At 50.7% G+C, this 15,968-nt stretch overlaps 1 protein-coding gene and 1 pseudogene across 1 annotated transcript; both read right to left on the bottom strand.

Annotated features, from left to right (window-relative positions):
- Positions 1 to 4,152: 4,152 nt before the first annotated feature.
- On the bottom strand, positions 4,153 to 4,483 carry LOC110589926 (annotated as a pseudogene).
- Positions 4,484 to 10,053: 5,570 nt separating this feature from the next.
- STX4 (syntaxin 4) lies at positions 10,054 to 15,296 on the bottom strand. The gene is made up of 11 exons (XM_021700510.2): positions 14,910 to 15,296; positions 14,620 to 14,721; positions 14,407 to 14,506; positions 14,197 to 14,271; positions 13,616 to 13,686; positions 11,951 to 12,059; positions 11,802 to 11,878; positions 11,445 to 11,582; positions 10,610 to 10,720; positions 10,411 to 10,509; positions 10,054 to 10,315 (listed from the first exon to the last, which is right to left on the bottom strand). The coding sequence occupies exons 1-10, from the start codon at positions 14,937 to 14,939 to the stop codon at positions 10,429 to 10,431; spliced, it is 894 nt and encodes a 297-aa protein (XP_021556185.1). The 5' UTR covers positions 14,940 to 15,296; the 3' UTR covers positions 10,054 to 10,315; positions 10,411 to 10,428.
- Between the last annotated feature and the right edge of the window lie 672 nt (positions 15,297 to 15,968).

Raw genomic sequence — 15,968 nt, 5'->3', positions numbered from 1 at the left:
ACCCAGCCAAATGGCTGGATAAATTACGGGCTTCTCACAGGAGAATGCTCCAGGACCAGGGTTGAGGATGAGATAGGGGAAGGCAGCAAGCTTTGTAGGCAGGGCAGTGATTCTGGATTCAACCAAGATTTAGAGGCCAGTTCTCAATTATCTACACATAGTCCCCTCTCAACAGAAATCCCTCCACCTGGAGCCTGCCTTCCTTTCAGTCCCTAGCCCTGCTCTGACCTCATCTACCTACTCCTATTCAGCAAGCTCCAGCAAACAAATTTGTTTCTTCCCAGGCTTGGGGCCTTTGCACTTGCTCCTCCCTGGGGATGGAACACACTGCCCCAGATTTGCCCATCCATGATGCTCTTTCTCTTCATTCAAGTCTCAGCTCCAGTCATACTGTATTAGGTTTCTATTCCTGCATATTAAATAACCACAAACTTAGCATCTTAAAAACAAAACCCATTTTTTAAGATTTATTTATTTATTTGAGAGAGGGCGAGCGCGCACCAACAGGGGGCAGAGGGAGAAATAGACTCCCCAATGAGGACGATCCCAACACAGAGATCATGACCTGAGCTAAAATCAAGAGTCGGATGCTTAACCTACTTGAGCCACCCAGGCGCCCCACTCATTTCTTATTTCATAGTTCTATAGGTCAGAAGTCCAGGCTGACTCAGCTTGGTCCTCTACTTAGGGTCTCACAAAACTGAAGTCAAGGTCTTGGCCAGTCTGGGTTCTTATCTGGAGGCTCTCGCATAGAGTCCACTTTCAGACTTACCCAGGTTATTAACAGAATTCAGTCCCATTTGGCTGTAGAACTCAGGTCCCTGTTTTCTTTCCTGGCTGTCAGTCAGAGGTTGATCTCAGCTTCTAAAGGCCATCTACATTCCTTGGCTGTGATCCCTTCAAAACTGGCAATGGCACATCAAATCCTCCTCTTTCAAATTTCTCTGACTTCTGTCTTCCTCTTCTGTTGCTAGCTGGAGAAGCTTCTCTGCTTTCAGAGTTCATGTAATCACATTGGGTCCACCTGAATAATTCAGGATACTCTCCCTATCTTAAGGTCAACCAATTAGTAAACTTAATTACATGTGCAAAGTCCCTTTTGTCATGTAAGGTAACATATTCATAGAGATTAGGGCATGGAATCTTTAGGGGCCATTATTCTCCTTACTACAGTTCACCCTCTAGCCCTCAAAGATTTGTCTGTTCCACAAGCAAAATACATTCACTTCCTCCCAAAGTCCCTAAAAGTCTCATTCCATTACAGCATCAAGTCAGAGTCCAAAAAAATCTCATACAAATCTTATCAAGTCCGAAGTCCTAAATCTCATTATCTAAAAGTAGATGCAGATGAGGCTCTGGGTATAATCCTTCCTAGAGCACAATTCCTGCCATCTGTGGACCTATGAAACTAAACGAGTCATGTACTCCCAATGTGCAATGGTGGGACGTGCATAGGATAATAGTTATAGACATTCTGGTTCAAAATGGGGAGAAATGGAAGGTAAAAAGGAGTCACTGATCCAAAGCAATTCCAAAATCCAGCTGAGCAAATTCCCTTAGGTTTCCAGTTCTAGAAGGAATCCTCCAGGGCTCTGTTCTGCCCTGAGCTCTCAGGTCTGTCCTCTGGATTAGTCACCTTCTCTAAGAAGCCATTCCTGACTACCTGTTAGCACACCCATCTCTAACCGCTTGCCATTTTTTGTCATACATGTCATGGTTTTGGAATATCTTAGTTATTTCTTTACTTGTCCTTTCCACTAAAATAAAAACTCCACGAAAGGCAGAGAACTTGTCTGTATTTTCAGCTCTATTTCTCCAGCACTTTCCATAATATCAGGTACATAACTCTTGCTCAGTATTTTATGAATATATGAAGAATGACTTAAATGTGGAATGGGGCGGTATGGTAGGCTAAACAATGGCCCCCTAACCATGTCCACATCCTAATCCCCGGAACCTGAGAATGTTGCCTTAGATGACAAAAGGGACTTTGCAGATGTAATTAGGAATTGTAAAATGGGAGATTATCCTGCAGTATCTGGATGGGCTCAAAGTAATCAGAAGCATCCTTATAAGAGGGAGACAGGAAGGGCGCCTGGGTGGCTCAGTTGGTTAAGCGACTGCCTTCGGCTCAGGTCATGATCCTGGAGTCCCGGGATCGAGTCCCACATCTGGCTCCCTGCTCAGCAGGGAGTCTGCTTCTCCCTCTGACCCTCCTCCCTCTTGTGCTCTCTCTCATTCTCTCTCTCGCAAATGAATAAAATCTTAAAAAAAAAAAAAAGAGGGAGACAGGAAGGTCAGAATCAGAGCAGAAGGTGATGTGACAACGGAAGCTGAGCATGGAAAATGTTCTTTGAAGTGGAGGATGAGGCCACTAGTCAGGGATGCAGGCATCCAACAGAAGCTGAAAAAGGCAAGCAAACAGTTCCTCCAGAAGGAGTCAGCCCTGCCAACTCCTTGACTTTAGCCCAGTGAACTAATATTGGATTTCTGATCTCCGGAGCTGTAAAAGCATAAATGTGTGTTGTTTTAAGCCACTACATTTGTAGTACTTTGTAACAGGAGTAATAGGAAATTAATACAATTGGGATGGGTTAACACGGGTAGTGTGTGGCTGTGACTGCTGATGGTCCCCCAATATTCATCCTTCCAAAGTTAGCTTGTTTCCTGGGAATAGTTCCCCAGGTCCCCTAGAACTTTTATCCAGACAAAAAGCTTGCCCAGGGTGAAGACTGTATTTCTTGGCCATGTGACTACATTCTGGTCAATAGGATTACAGCAGAAATTCTCAGTGCAACTTCTGCAATTTAGGGTAAAGGACAAGCCATCCCCTTCACTTTTCTGCTTCACAAGGGCTAAACTGTGGAAGTGGTGTTGGACCATCTTAGACCATGTGGGTGAGGGCAATATCCCAGGGATGGAACGGCAATAAGATAAATAAAAGAATTTATTATTGGGGTGCCTGGGTGGCTCAGTTGGTTAAGTGTCTGCCTTTGGCTCAGGTCATGATCCCAGAGTCCTGGGATCGAGCCCCACATTGGGCTCCTTGCTAAGCTGGGAGTCTGCTTCTCCTTCTCCCTCTGCCCGCCACTCCCCCTGCTTGTGCTCTCTCTCTGTCAAATAAATAAAACCTTTAAAAATTATTTTTTTATTATTATTATTCATTGGTCCTGATGACTTCATGCAAAGACCCACCATACTAATTTGGACTTTTATGTAAGAGAGAAATAAACTCCTACCTTGTGTAAGCCATGGTTAGTTTGGGTCTCTGTTTCATGCAGATGTACCCATAGGCAAAAATACAGAATTTCCACTTATTATCCATTATGTTGGGGCTTCTCGGAAGGGCAGACATCCATGCAATTAAGGCAAGTTTGGGTTTTATTGTTTTTCCTTTTGGACAAGTCCCTCGTAATGGTGCCATTGTGGTCTTAGGACATATGTGAGATTGGCATTTACTAGGGACCAAGTTGATGCTAGAAGGTCTGGGGCCCCATCCCCCAGATGTCTTTCTAGTTCACATAAGCAGCTACCACAAGTTGCCAAGAACCAGCAAGAATCAAGAAGGCTCACTGGACCTGAGGGTAAATATCTCTAAACAAGGGGCAAGCCTCAGACCTTAGAGAGCCACTGCAGCTCATTTTGGTATGTCATTGTCTTGATGATAGGAAAGGAGAACTACGGGGCGCCTGGGTGGCTCAGTTGGTTAGGCTTCTGCCTTCAGCTCAGGTCATGATCTCAGGGTCCTGGAATCAAGCCCCACATCAGGCTCTCTGCTGGGTGGGGAATCTGCTTCTCCCTCACACTCTCCCTCTGTGCTCTCTCTCTCAAATAAATAATGAAATCTTTAAAAAAAATAGGAAAGGAGAACTGAATAGAGAATCTCTGCAACATGGAGGGAGCTTTTATCAGTCAGCTAGGATCAAATTATGCTGCAGTAACAACCACCCCAAAATTTCAGTGGCTCACAACAAATGTGTTTTTCTTTTCTTTTTTTTTATTTGCTAATGTTTATATCAGTACACTAAAACTAAATTTTAGAGACACTGGATATCATTAGTTTGGATACCATTAGTTTATTATAAAAGAGAGAAATGAAAATTATTTACATGATGAAAGATTTCACAACTTCACTGGAATGGGCAGCTTCACTTTGTGCCATTTTAATAATGATTTCAGTTCACATACTTTCCAAGAATGTCACCATCTCTAAGTAAGAAATAATCCTTGTCATCTAGAACTAATTTGGTGCCTCCATATTCTGGGAGAAGAATTTTATCTCCAACTTTCACACTAACTGGTTGAATCTCTCCACCCTTTCCTTTAGAGCCTGATACAACAGCTACTACTGTTGCTTGCAACACTTTTCCTTGAGATTTTCTGGAAGCATAATACCTCCTTTGGTTACAGTTTCAGCTGCACTCGTTTCAACTAAAACTTGGTCCAATTGGGGAAGAAACTTTCTAAACGCCTGCCCTGCCATAACTCCAGACGCCACAGTTTGTACTCTGCTCTGGAGCTGCCGCCCCAAATGTGTTTTTCTCACTCATATTCCATGTCCTCTGTGGGGGGAGGTCACCGAGAGGATATGACTGCCAGTTGACCTGTGAGCAGCACCCCCATAATCAAAGGTTCCTCATACCCCTTCCATGTCCTTGGAATGTACTTGCCTTCCCTGCGCCCAGAGACTGCCCCAAGAATGCAGCTTTGAGAGAGCACCGTGTTGTTGAGACCATCTGGATGGTATACATGACTGAACCCAGTTAAGGCCTCTATATAAAACATTTTTTAAGAAGGCTCCATGCCCAGTGTGGGGCTTGAACTCATGGCCATGAGATCAAGAGTCACATGCTCTACTGACTGAGCCAACCAGGCACCCAAGGCCTCTATATAAATTTTTAAGATTTGGTGGGAGCTGGGAAAAAAAAAAAAAAGATTTGGTGGGAGGTGCAGAGATCTACTCATCTGGTGGCTGCCCAAGACAAGCCTTCCATGTAAGTCCCCTTGCTTCTTAACCCCGCTATGTACCGATCTGCAGTGGTCTGCCTCTTTGTTCAATCTCTCCGTGCTCTCTGTGTACAGGGGCTGGTTTCAGATTTCACTTGGGAAGCTCCTGAGGATGTTATGAACCAACATCCTCCATGGGACAGCTGTTGCTCTGTTCTACATCATCTTCATTCCAGAATCTAGTCTGAAGGAACAGCTTCAATCTGGAATTTTCAATCTCAAGACAAAGAAGAGAAGAAAGGTGTCAGTCCCCATGATGGCTCTTAAAGCTTCCTCTTGGAAGTAGTACATGTTACTCCTACTCGAGTTCCATGGCCTAATGCAAGCAACATACCCAAAGCTGATGTCAGTGGAGTAGGGATATATGATCTTTTCATATGGCGGGGACCCACAGAGAGGGTTAATGAATGAGGGTTTTTGAACGATTGTGAAATCCTCTTAGTCTGCCCTCTTTGTCACAAACACAGCCTTTGTGTTTCTTCTACATCAAAATAAACACATATCCTTCCCCAGGGAGACCACCCAACTGACCCATCTAATCATGGCATCAGGCTCAAGTCCAGGACCACTAATAGTCTCTGTATCAGGTCCAGAGGCGGCTTCTCTTGAGCCAGAGACCTATGAACCAAAATGATCACCATCATCACCATCATCACAAGTTACCTCCCCACACACATTCCAACATATGAAGTGGAACAGGGACAGGATAATAGCAGTGAACACTCCCATTTAGAAGGAAGAATGGGAGACACAGAGCACTTACTGGTCCATAGTAATTGCAACATCCTGCTAAGCAGATGTTGCAAAGGCCCCCCACCTTTACCTGGGAGTGGGATTGCTTCCTGGGACTAGTTCCCTAGTTCCCATAAAGTAGCTCATCCTTTCCCATTTATTCTCCCTGGCCAATGTTTGAGAAAACATTGGAGGTTATGCCCTTCTGAGGCAAAGCAGCTTTCCGTCTCCTTTATGCCCATAGAAATTTGGGAACCTCAAGGTCTTGAACATTCATGGTCTTTTAAAAATCCAACCTAGTGGGGGCGCCTGGGTGGCTCAGATGGTTAAGCATCTGCCTTCGGCTCAGGTCATGATCCCAGGGTCCTGGGATCGAGCCCCACATCAGGCTCCTGGCTCAGCAGGAAGCCTGCTTCTCCTCCTCCCTCTGCCTCTCTCCCTGCTCATGCTCTCTCTCTCCCTCTCTGTATCTCTGTGTCTCAAGTGAATAAGTAAAATCTTTAAAAAAAAAAATCCAACCTAGTGGCTTTTTGTGTGGAGGGAAAGCAGCTTCTTATCTATTTGATTCCAGTCAGTTCTATGGGCTAACTGCCAAACCCACAATTCTCTTCGGACATGCCTCTCTCTGTAGACTTAATTGTAAGCAAGTGGAACCTACTAACTCCTTTGGGAATTGTACTCTTAATCTCACTTTTCTGAATCACCTTGACTAACTGAAAGGCTTTACTGGGAACCACTCTGACCAATTCAGAAGTTTCTACAAAAGGCATGAGAGTCATACACTTGATAAGACCCTTGCCACAAAGATTAATTTCACTCAAACTTTTCAGCTTAAGGGCCTTGTCAACTGTATCTTTCACTGGTTAAAAATGTAGATCACCTTCCTGGAGTTTCTATAATCTCTTCCATTTCTTTTTTTTTTTTTTAAGATTTTATTTATTTATTTGACAGAGAGGGACACAGCGAGAGAGGGAACACAAGCAGGGGGAGTGGGAGAGGGAGAAGTAGGCTTCCTGCGGAGCAGGGAGCCCGATGCGGGGCTCGATCACAGGACCCTGGAATCATGACCTGAGTTGAAGGCAGACCTGAGCCACCCACGTGCCCATCTCTTCCATTTCTGCTTAAAAACTGGCCAATTATTTTCGGAGTCATCTCTTTCTTACAGTAACTTGTCAAATGCACCCCCAAAGCAATCAAGTCATGCTACTAATATTCTTTCTCAAATTCTTTTTTCCCTAAAGCCCCAAGCTCATTTGGACATTATTTATATTCTTACTTATTTCCAGCCTACCATTTAACCAAATGCTTCACCACTGCCTAACACATATCACCATCTTTCCAACTTCCACTAATGGTTTCCTCATCAGCCGCTGCCTAGCTCCAGAGCCAATGGCACATAATTCAGATTCATTTTTAATGTGGTAGCACCCACTTCTGGGTACTAGTTCTGTGACAGTTGGTTTAGACTTATTCTGATGTGGCAACAACTATTCTCCAAATATCAGTGGTTCACAGCAAGTGGGAAAAGAAAAGGCAAGCTTCCAGGCTACTTACTGACACTTAAATATCTGAAAGTGATACTTTACATTTCTACTCGCATCCCATTGGCCAAAGCAAGACATATAGCCAAGCCTACTATAAGTGGGGCACGAATGGATATAATCCTATAGTGAGTGATCCAGTAGAAAGGACAGTATATATTTGGAACAATAATACAGTCTATCACAGGGCTGTGATATCACGAGAAATGTCAATCACTGAGCCTGTCCACTCCTCCTTTATACACACTCTGTGGCAGTGTTTTGTACCATGTAAACACTTCACATACATCGTGGTCAAGGGTAAAGTCTTGACTCGAGCTCAATTTATAGGCTGGTCAAAGTAGCCTGACCCAGACCAGTCAGGTTCTTTTTCCTGGCAATCTGAACCATAAAATATCGAGTCAATGAGGCAATAAGCGGGGAGAGCTACAGCTGAAAAGTTATGATGCAAGATGGATTTGGAAAAGCCACACCCAACCAAGACCCTGTTCCCTGAAAGTTGGGCTGAGAGCAGCCAAGACAGGATTTCAGTGCAAAACCTGCCCTTAACTTCTCATTTAGGTCAGCTCCCCGCAGGGAAAGGGTATACACAGGGGAGCCTGTGAAATCTCCAGTGCCTGGGTCCACCTGACTGCTAGGTCTGCCCCAAACTTTGCCACTCATCTGTTCAAAAACCTTCCATGTGTCCCCTAGACCCCAGGAAAAGTTCAAACTACTGGGCCTGGCATCCAAGGCCTCACTCGGCCATCTAGTTACGTCTGTCAGGAGGTTCTGGACCACTTCCTGGGTGAGACAGACAGGTAAGCAGGCTTTCAGGGGTGGCGCTGTCCAGCAAAGCCAATACAAGGTCACATACCGCACACTGACATCCAGGTGCGTAGATGTGAGGCAGTCCCGGCATAGATCTGATCATCTCTATCAGATCCCAGTAGGTGCCAGTGGGTTGTGCAGTTTTCCTCTGAAGGCAGAAAGGTGAGGGGGTGGACAAAGGCGACCAATAGGGCAGAATTCCGCTGAAGATGCAGGCCGCAGGGGAAGAGATGGAGAATTAGGGAAGCCCGGAGGCCCCGTATCTAAATCAGTCTTCTAGTGGGGCAGGATCCGTCTGGCCGCGCAGTTTTCCCAGCGAGTGGACATCCAGGTTGTGTTTGCACACTGGTGAGAATGAGGAGCTCTTTCCTGAGGTATCTAGGGCTTCATCGGTACACAGGACACATGAGCTCAGGCAGGACAAAGGCGTGGGTACCCTTCCAGACTCGTGCAGCTGCCAAGTTCAGCGGTTAGGGAGGAGGACCCAGCCACGCCTTCTCGGGTGAGGTCCCTGACTCACCCTACCCTCTCAAGCCCGTGCCCCCTCCGCCTCATTTAGAGGTTTGATCATGCCCCGCCCTGTGATCCAATCACTTTTGGATGCGACAGAGGACTCGCTGAGGCCCCTCCCATATCCGCGCAAGGCTAATTGTGGTTTAATACCCTGGGCTCACTCCCCCAGGAGGTCCCTGGAAGTCCTACAGACCAATCCTGATGCTCCTTAGGAGCAACATTTGTTCCGCGGGCCAATCATTTTCCACTTGCGGCCAGGCCACGCCCCCTACACGAGGGGCCGAGCAAAGGCTCGGACCTGGCGCAGGCGCCTTGCAACAGCCAAGGCAGGGTCGCTCGAGGGCCACTGGGAGGCGCTGCAGGCGGGTGCCCAGGTGGAAGGAGGCAAAGCAGGCAGAGGTCACTGGGGCCTAATCCCGCCCTCTGGCTCCTCCCCCAGGCCTCCCCCAGGCCGGGCGGGGTCCGAGACTGCACCAAGGCCATCACGTCCAGCCCTTCTATGACTCGCGGCACCCCATCACCCGAAGCAAGCGGTACTGCGGCCAGATGGGCAGGGCAAGGGCAGCCTGGAGCAGCAGCGACGACAGCAGCAGCAGGGGCCTGTGGCATCGAAAGAGGGATGGGACGCGGTGGCTGGAACCCGGCCCCCAGACCTTGTTTGGGGTCAGGCGCCGCCCCACTCCAACCAGGCTTCGGAGCCAGGAGCTAGCCTACTCCTGAAACCAGGTGTCTGGGGACAGGTGCCATACCCAGCTCTGGAAACCAGGCTCTGGACTCGGAACTCTTAGAAATTTAGAGCTGGGGCCTGGAGCTTAGGTGCCTCAAAGAAACCAGGGGTCAGGCTCCTCCCCCTCTTCTACTGCTTCAGCAACATAGCCCCCTAGTAACCAGGTGTGTTGATCCAGAGTCCCTGGCTCTCTAGGCCAGACTCTTAGGTCAAAGGCTATGCCCTTTTCTGGGCACAGGGCTGCCTGCTCCCCTCTGCCTGGCAACTCTCCCCCTGCTTCTTCCCATACTGGCTCCTCCTCATTTAATGTTCCACTCAAATGTCACCCCTTCTGAGACAGGCCTTTCCCTGTTCACTGTATCTGAAGTAACAGCCTCCATTACTCACGGTGCCTCTTCCTGGCCTCAGGAATACCTGATGCCCACACACATCTCACCTATGTCCCAGCCTGGCCTGGCCCAGCTTCACTGCTCTGGGGTTAGGGGCTCCCAGTAGTCTTTCCCCAAGGACAATACTGAGCCAGATGCAGGTGTTAGCCCCTCCCTGTCCCACCTGTTCCTACGGAGAGAAGGGCAGTGCCAGCTTGCTGTGGTCACAGCACCTAGAACGGTCTGATTTGAGTCTCCCTCGGCTGGGCCTGGCCCCAAGGATGGCCAGGAAAAGGGGAGGCTGGATGCCTGAAGGGCCTGGGCCGGCCCTTCCAGGAACACACATGCACATGGCAGTCTCCAAGCACTTTTTTTTTTTTTAATTTCTTACAAAACCGTGTGTCCCAGCCAAACAGGACGCTGCAGGCCGTCCCCCAGGCATTGTGGCCTGAGTGGGGAAGCCCCCATGAATGAGAGGCTGGCAACCCCAGGAGAACTGTCTGCCCCTCGGCTCAGGGCCAGTGTGAGGAAGGGGATCCCGCTGGAGGCTCTGTCCTGCCCTCCCCCCTCAGCTGCTGGGAGAGAGGGCAGGCCGGGGTCTCTGGTGCTCTTAGTGCCTGCAAGGGAAGGAGGGAGAAGAGGGTCTGAGGGGACGAGGAAAGGCTGGGGCCTGGGATGAGGCAGGCCAGGGGGCAGGCCCACAGTATCTCACCAAGAATGTGCGAAGCTCTCAAACCAATGTGGTGATACCAATGATGACTGCCACAATGACGACAGTGACAGACACACAGATGGCGATCAAGACTTTCTTCTGCGGGAGAGGAGTTCAGGGAAACTCACTCAGGAGGGGAGGAAAGACCACCAGGGCCGGGGAGGGGAGGGGAGCAGAGGGGAGGGGAGGGGAGGCTCACCTTCCGAGCCTTCTTCTGGTTTTCGAGGGCAATCTTGACATGTTCCTGCCCGCGTTCCACATAGTCTGCTGAGCTCAGGATGTTCTTCTCAATCCGGTTGATCATCTCCCCCTGCTCAGAGGAGGGGGTGGTTCAGGCAGGTAGGGATGACCGGGGGTGGAGGGCCCAGCAGCCCCTCTGCTTGCTCACGCTAGCCGCCTGAAGGACGTCTGCCGGCAGCAAACACAGCACTAACAAAGGTGTGGGGCAGGACCACATCTGACAAAAGTTCGCACACCTGAGGGCGGCTTCTGGGCTCCCTTTTATCATGTGGTCCCTTCCGCCCTGCTCCCTTACCCCCTACAACCTTCATTTGCTGTGGTGGCTTGGAGCCAAGTGCTCATACCTTTTCACAGAGGGCGAACTTTTGTCCCTTCGTAATCTGTCTGAATTCGCCCATTCTTCTAGGCCTGCCTCTCAACAGCTGTGAAGCCCTCCCCATCCCTGCCTCCTCATGGCACCGCCAGCCTTCAGGTCTAGTACTCCTACTGAATGAAATCCCTCCCCCAGTGGCCCCAAGGCCACTGGCTGCAGCACTAGGGGTCAGCTCCTCCAGGACAGGGCTGGAAGCTTACCTCACCCCATGAAACCAGGGGCAGCAGAAGACCACTCCCACCCCAACCTCATACAGATTTGCGGAGGCAGGCCTCTGAGGAGTGAGGGCCAGCCTCGGGGGCGGGGGGGACGAAAGCCTCGGGGAGAGAGGCTGGAGGGTGGAATGGGCCGACAGTCACAGCGGGGGTTCTGACTGAACACGGTCTCACGTCAAGCCCAGCCGGCCATCTTGGGTGCCCACCTGCATCTCCACTTCAGTAGCCAGAAAAGTGAAGATCTCATGAAGTTCACGGATACTGCGTTCAAGCTGCTGGATCTCACTGTGCCGGGCAGAGATCTCATTTAGGGCCTGTCGAGTCACCTGTGTGTCCTTCAGTATCTGGGGAGTGGATAGGAACGGACAGACAGGTCACGGGGAACCCGGCAGCAGGTCAGAAGTTCCTGTTGAGCTCTCAGGCAGCCCTCGGGCTTAGAACTGGGGCTGGGGCCCCGATGAGTGACTCTAGGCCTGCTAACTCCTTCCCCTCCGGGCCTCCATATCCCCTCAATCAGAGAAGATGAGAGTCCCAGAAGAGGGAGGCTAGCTGTGGCCACTCACATTGGACACAAACACCTCGCTCTGCCCACTGTCCAGCATCTGTTCCAGCTCCTCATCAGACACCATTCCAGCATTCGCTGTGAAGGAAAAGGCCAGGCTCAGAGCTGGGTCAGGTTACCTGACCCTGGAGGCCAGACGCCACAACTCACTGATCTTCAGCTGCCGCCGAATCCGCTCCACGTTCTTCTCCCGGTATTCGGACTGCGTCAAGTTGCACTTGTTGATGAGTTCCACGAATTGCTGGGACAGGACCCCGTGCTAGTGGTAGAGAATATAGGCTGGGCACCCCGGAAGGATTTGGCCTCAACATCCCTACAGGTACAGCGAGCAAACAGCGTAAGCTGTTCTAGGTGCCTGCCCCCTTGACCACCATTCTCTCAAAGTAAAAGCCAAAGCCCTTACCAGGGCTTATGAGGCCCTGCATGACCTTCCCTTTCCCCCATTTCCCCTGTGACCTTACCTCTTCCAGCCGTTCCCTCCCTCACTCCCTCCAACCATGGTGGACTCCTCCCCCCTCGCCCACCAAAGCCACCCCCACCTCAGACTTCTGCATTCACTGCTCCCTGGGCCTAGAATGCTCATGCCCCACAGAGGTCACCTTCTGCCATCCAAGTACTAACCAGGCCCGACCCTGCTTAGCTTCCGAGATCAGATGAGTTTGGGCCCGTTCTGGGTTGAGGTCACCTTCTGAATGAGGTTTTCTCTACCTTACTAAAACGGCAACCTGCCTTCTCCCAGCACTCTCAACCCCTCTTCTCCTCAGTTTTCCCCTTAATGCTTAACTGTGTTCTAAAATAATGTACATATTCACTATGGTGTTTGTCTCTCCCCACCAGAACATAAGCTCCATGAGGATAGGGTTCTTTGGTTCACTGCTGGATCCCCAACAGCTAGAAAAGGGTCTAGCACACAGTAGGCACTCAATAAATACCTGTGAATGCTTGCTGAACACCAGCCTCACTGCTTAGACTAATATACCTGGAGGTCAGTCCATTGCCTAGATTTTACAGGTCCAGCTGCGCCCTCAGCCTCTCACACTGATGGCCACCACAGGCTCCCCCTGAAACGTCCTCTCATCTTGTCCATTCCCCTGTTGCCTTCAATGTGTTCATTCCTTGGAGCTCCTTCCTCAGAGACATATCTGCTCTCCTGCCTTCAGCTGCACCCTTGCAAGATGCCCAAACTGCTCTACCTTCAATCTAGGGGACTTGCTGAGCTCTGGGCCCACCTACTCCAACTCTGACCTCCAGGAAGTAAAATTACTCCTCACTGGGCACCCGGGGCGGGGGGGGTGGGCAGTTAGATCACTTCAAATCTCCTTACTAAGATGTTGATTCAGTGACCTTCTGTCTCCAGGGAAGTTCCTCTTCCTGACTTCCTGAATTCCACCCATGGGGCAGAGCATGTCCCTGTCACATGGGCAGGAAACCTCCCAGTCATTTATGACTGTTCCCCCTTCTTCCCTGGGCAGGGATATTAGCTACCAAACCCTATGTGAGTAATGTCTTTGTCATCTAGTCAAGCTTGACTCCCCATCTTGGTTTCTAGAAAGCATGCCTTCCACAGCCAAACCCAGGTCATATCTGGGGACTCAGCAACTTCTCATTAAATGGACAAGGTGACAGGATGTTAAGTGGACTGGGAGTCGGGAGTCTTGACCTTGGGCAAGTCCTTTTTCTCTCTCAACCTCAGTTTCCCCATTTGAAAACCATCAGATTGGACTTGATCTCTAAGAGCCCTTCCTCCTTACTTCGGCCATCTAATGATCTATGAAACCCTTGCAAAATGTCTTAGTTCTGGGAATAATAACCCACCTGGGTTTTTCTCATCCTTGTGTTGACTGAGTTATAATTCTCATCAGCTTCCTCATTCTGGGGCTCTATGGCTGTGGGAAGATACAAGGGTATTAGTGGGGAAGGGGATTTGATCTGTGATTTTGGAAAATCATGTGGGAACCAGGACACAGGGCCAGGGCCATACCCCATCCATGTAACAGAGAGGTGCTTATCTCCATGGGATTCTTTTGGGAATTATAATTGATCATAAATGACTAATTCTGAGCCTCTGATCGGAGAAAGTATATTTTTCTTTGCAGTACATCAGAGAATTCGCACAGGTGTACAGAGGCCTCTTGAGAAACCCCCATCTGCCTGTCCAAAGAATGCACATTGGGCAGCAAGAATTGTAGGAGTAAATAGTTTCCTTTCAAATAAAGGAGCTCGAGAGGCAGGCATGTGCTGTGCAAAGTAGGAAGCCAGGAGAAAGAGATTCTAGGCCTAGGCCTGCTGTGTGACCTGGATACATCACTGGCCTCTCTGGGCCACACACTCCCCAGATATACCAGGAGCTGGGCTGGACCACAGGGAAGGATCTGTCTGAGGCCCTAGGAGCTCACCCTTCAGCTGCGATCGGATCTCCCTCCCCAGCTGTTTGATCTCCTCACGCAGGTTCTGCAGGTCCTGCTTCATACCTGAACAAGAGAAAGCCATGACTCCCAAACAGCAGCCCCTACCTCAACAAACCTCCCTGGCCACCACCTGCATGGAACTACAATCCCCACAATCCCTCCGGCTGAGCTTGCGTTTGCACTTGGGGTTTCACTCACTTTCCTCGGGAAGGGGCGTGGCCAGGATGGTGACCTGCTGCTTCTCCAACTCCCGGACTTTATTCTCCAGCTCGACAATAGTCTGTCGAATTGTCCGGACCTGGGGAAGGTGACCGAGAGGGCTGAAGGAGATAAGGGGGTACTCCAGACCGCGCTGCTCCTCGGGTCATCCAGTCCCCTCGCGAAGACAGGGCAGAGACCCCAGCTTCTTACCTTCTGGAAGAACTCATCGTCCGGGCTCCCCAGCCTTGCCGTGCCCGGGTGTACCACGAGCGCGACCCGTTCCTTGTCCTCATCGTCCGAGCTGTCATCCCCCTGCCAGGGCCGGGGTCACTGGCATCACTTCCTTGCTGTTGCTTTCTCCCCGCAGGACTCACGGACTTCCGGGTCTTTCCTTCCTAGCCCTCAACCACCCCTCCCTGCCCCGAAGACCAGGAGTCCTGTATTCCAGCCAGACCCCGTCCCGTCCGCCCGTGTCCAACCCTGCAGCCCCCACTTCTCACCTGCCTCAGTTCGTGGGTCCTGTCGCGCATGGTGGCCCGAGCTCCCTCTCCCCGGCGCCGGAGCCCCGAGGGCCTCAAGACTAAGTTTGGAACTCCCGTACCGCACTCGCACTCTGACAGTGACACTCCCCTCCGCCCTCACCCTGCGGACCCCCAAACCCCCCCACGAGCCACCAGAGGCTCTGTCCCGGGCACCATCCACAGTCAATGGGAAGAAGCCGACCTCGGGGACCCCCCAAGATTCCACAGGTTGGAATTCCCTTTTCTTTCCCCCCCTCCCGCACCCGCAGCCTCAGCCCCGCCCCTCTGGGATGATCGGGGCATGCGCACGGGGTCGCGTCTCTTCCTCGCCCGAGGAAGAGGTTGAGGTCGGAAGCTGCGGCGCCCCGAACGGAAGCAAAGCTGCCAGGACGTGAGAACCCGCCCCCTTTGCCGGAACTGTCGCATCTTCCAACGGAAATCTAGTTGCCAAACCGGGTGGGAATGCGTCATTGGTGCGTAATCTAAGAGGCCCTGCATCTCACATCACCCCATGGTGCCCCCCCCCACGTCACATGACCGGCCCGGTCCCACCTTCGCGGACCACAGAACGTGACGCTCTGATTGTCACGTGTCTCGACGCTGTCAACTGCGTCTCTGGAACACCCTTCTCCCCACGACGTCTCCGGCACCCTGGCGCCCAAGCTACGCCCCTCCAGCCCCCACGAAGCGGGGAAGGGGCTGCTGGCTATCCCCAGAGACCTTTTGAGGCAGTGGGTGGTAGGCCCCTTGCTGAATTCGGCTTCATTTCTTTTGGGACCGGGGGTGTGGGCAGACAGAGAACTTAGAATTCGCGGCTGTCACCATCATGGGACCTTGAAATTGAGAGAATAATAAGATCCAGCGTTAGAGAATTGCAGGGTTTTGTAGGCAGAGAATCTGGGGGTGGAAAGTGACCTCACCCAAGGCAGAAATCTCTTCTCCCGCATACTCCTGGCGCAGCCTCTGACAGGTGGGCGGCTGGCGCCCTGCTTGAACACTGCAGTTCCGCCGCACTCACCACCTTCTGAGCATGAGACC

Source organism: Neomonachus schauinslandi, chromosome 5, assembly GCF_002201575.2.
Source record: "Neomonachus schauinslandi chromosome 5, ASM220157v2, whole genome shotgun sequence".
NCBI lineage: Eukaryota > Metazoa > Chordata > Mammalia > Carnivora > Phocidae > Neomonachus > Neomonachus schauinslandi.
The sequence above is the reverse complement of the archived record's forward strand: the minus strand, read 5'-3'. Positions and strand labels throughout refer to the sequence as shown.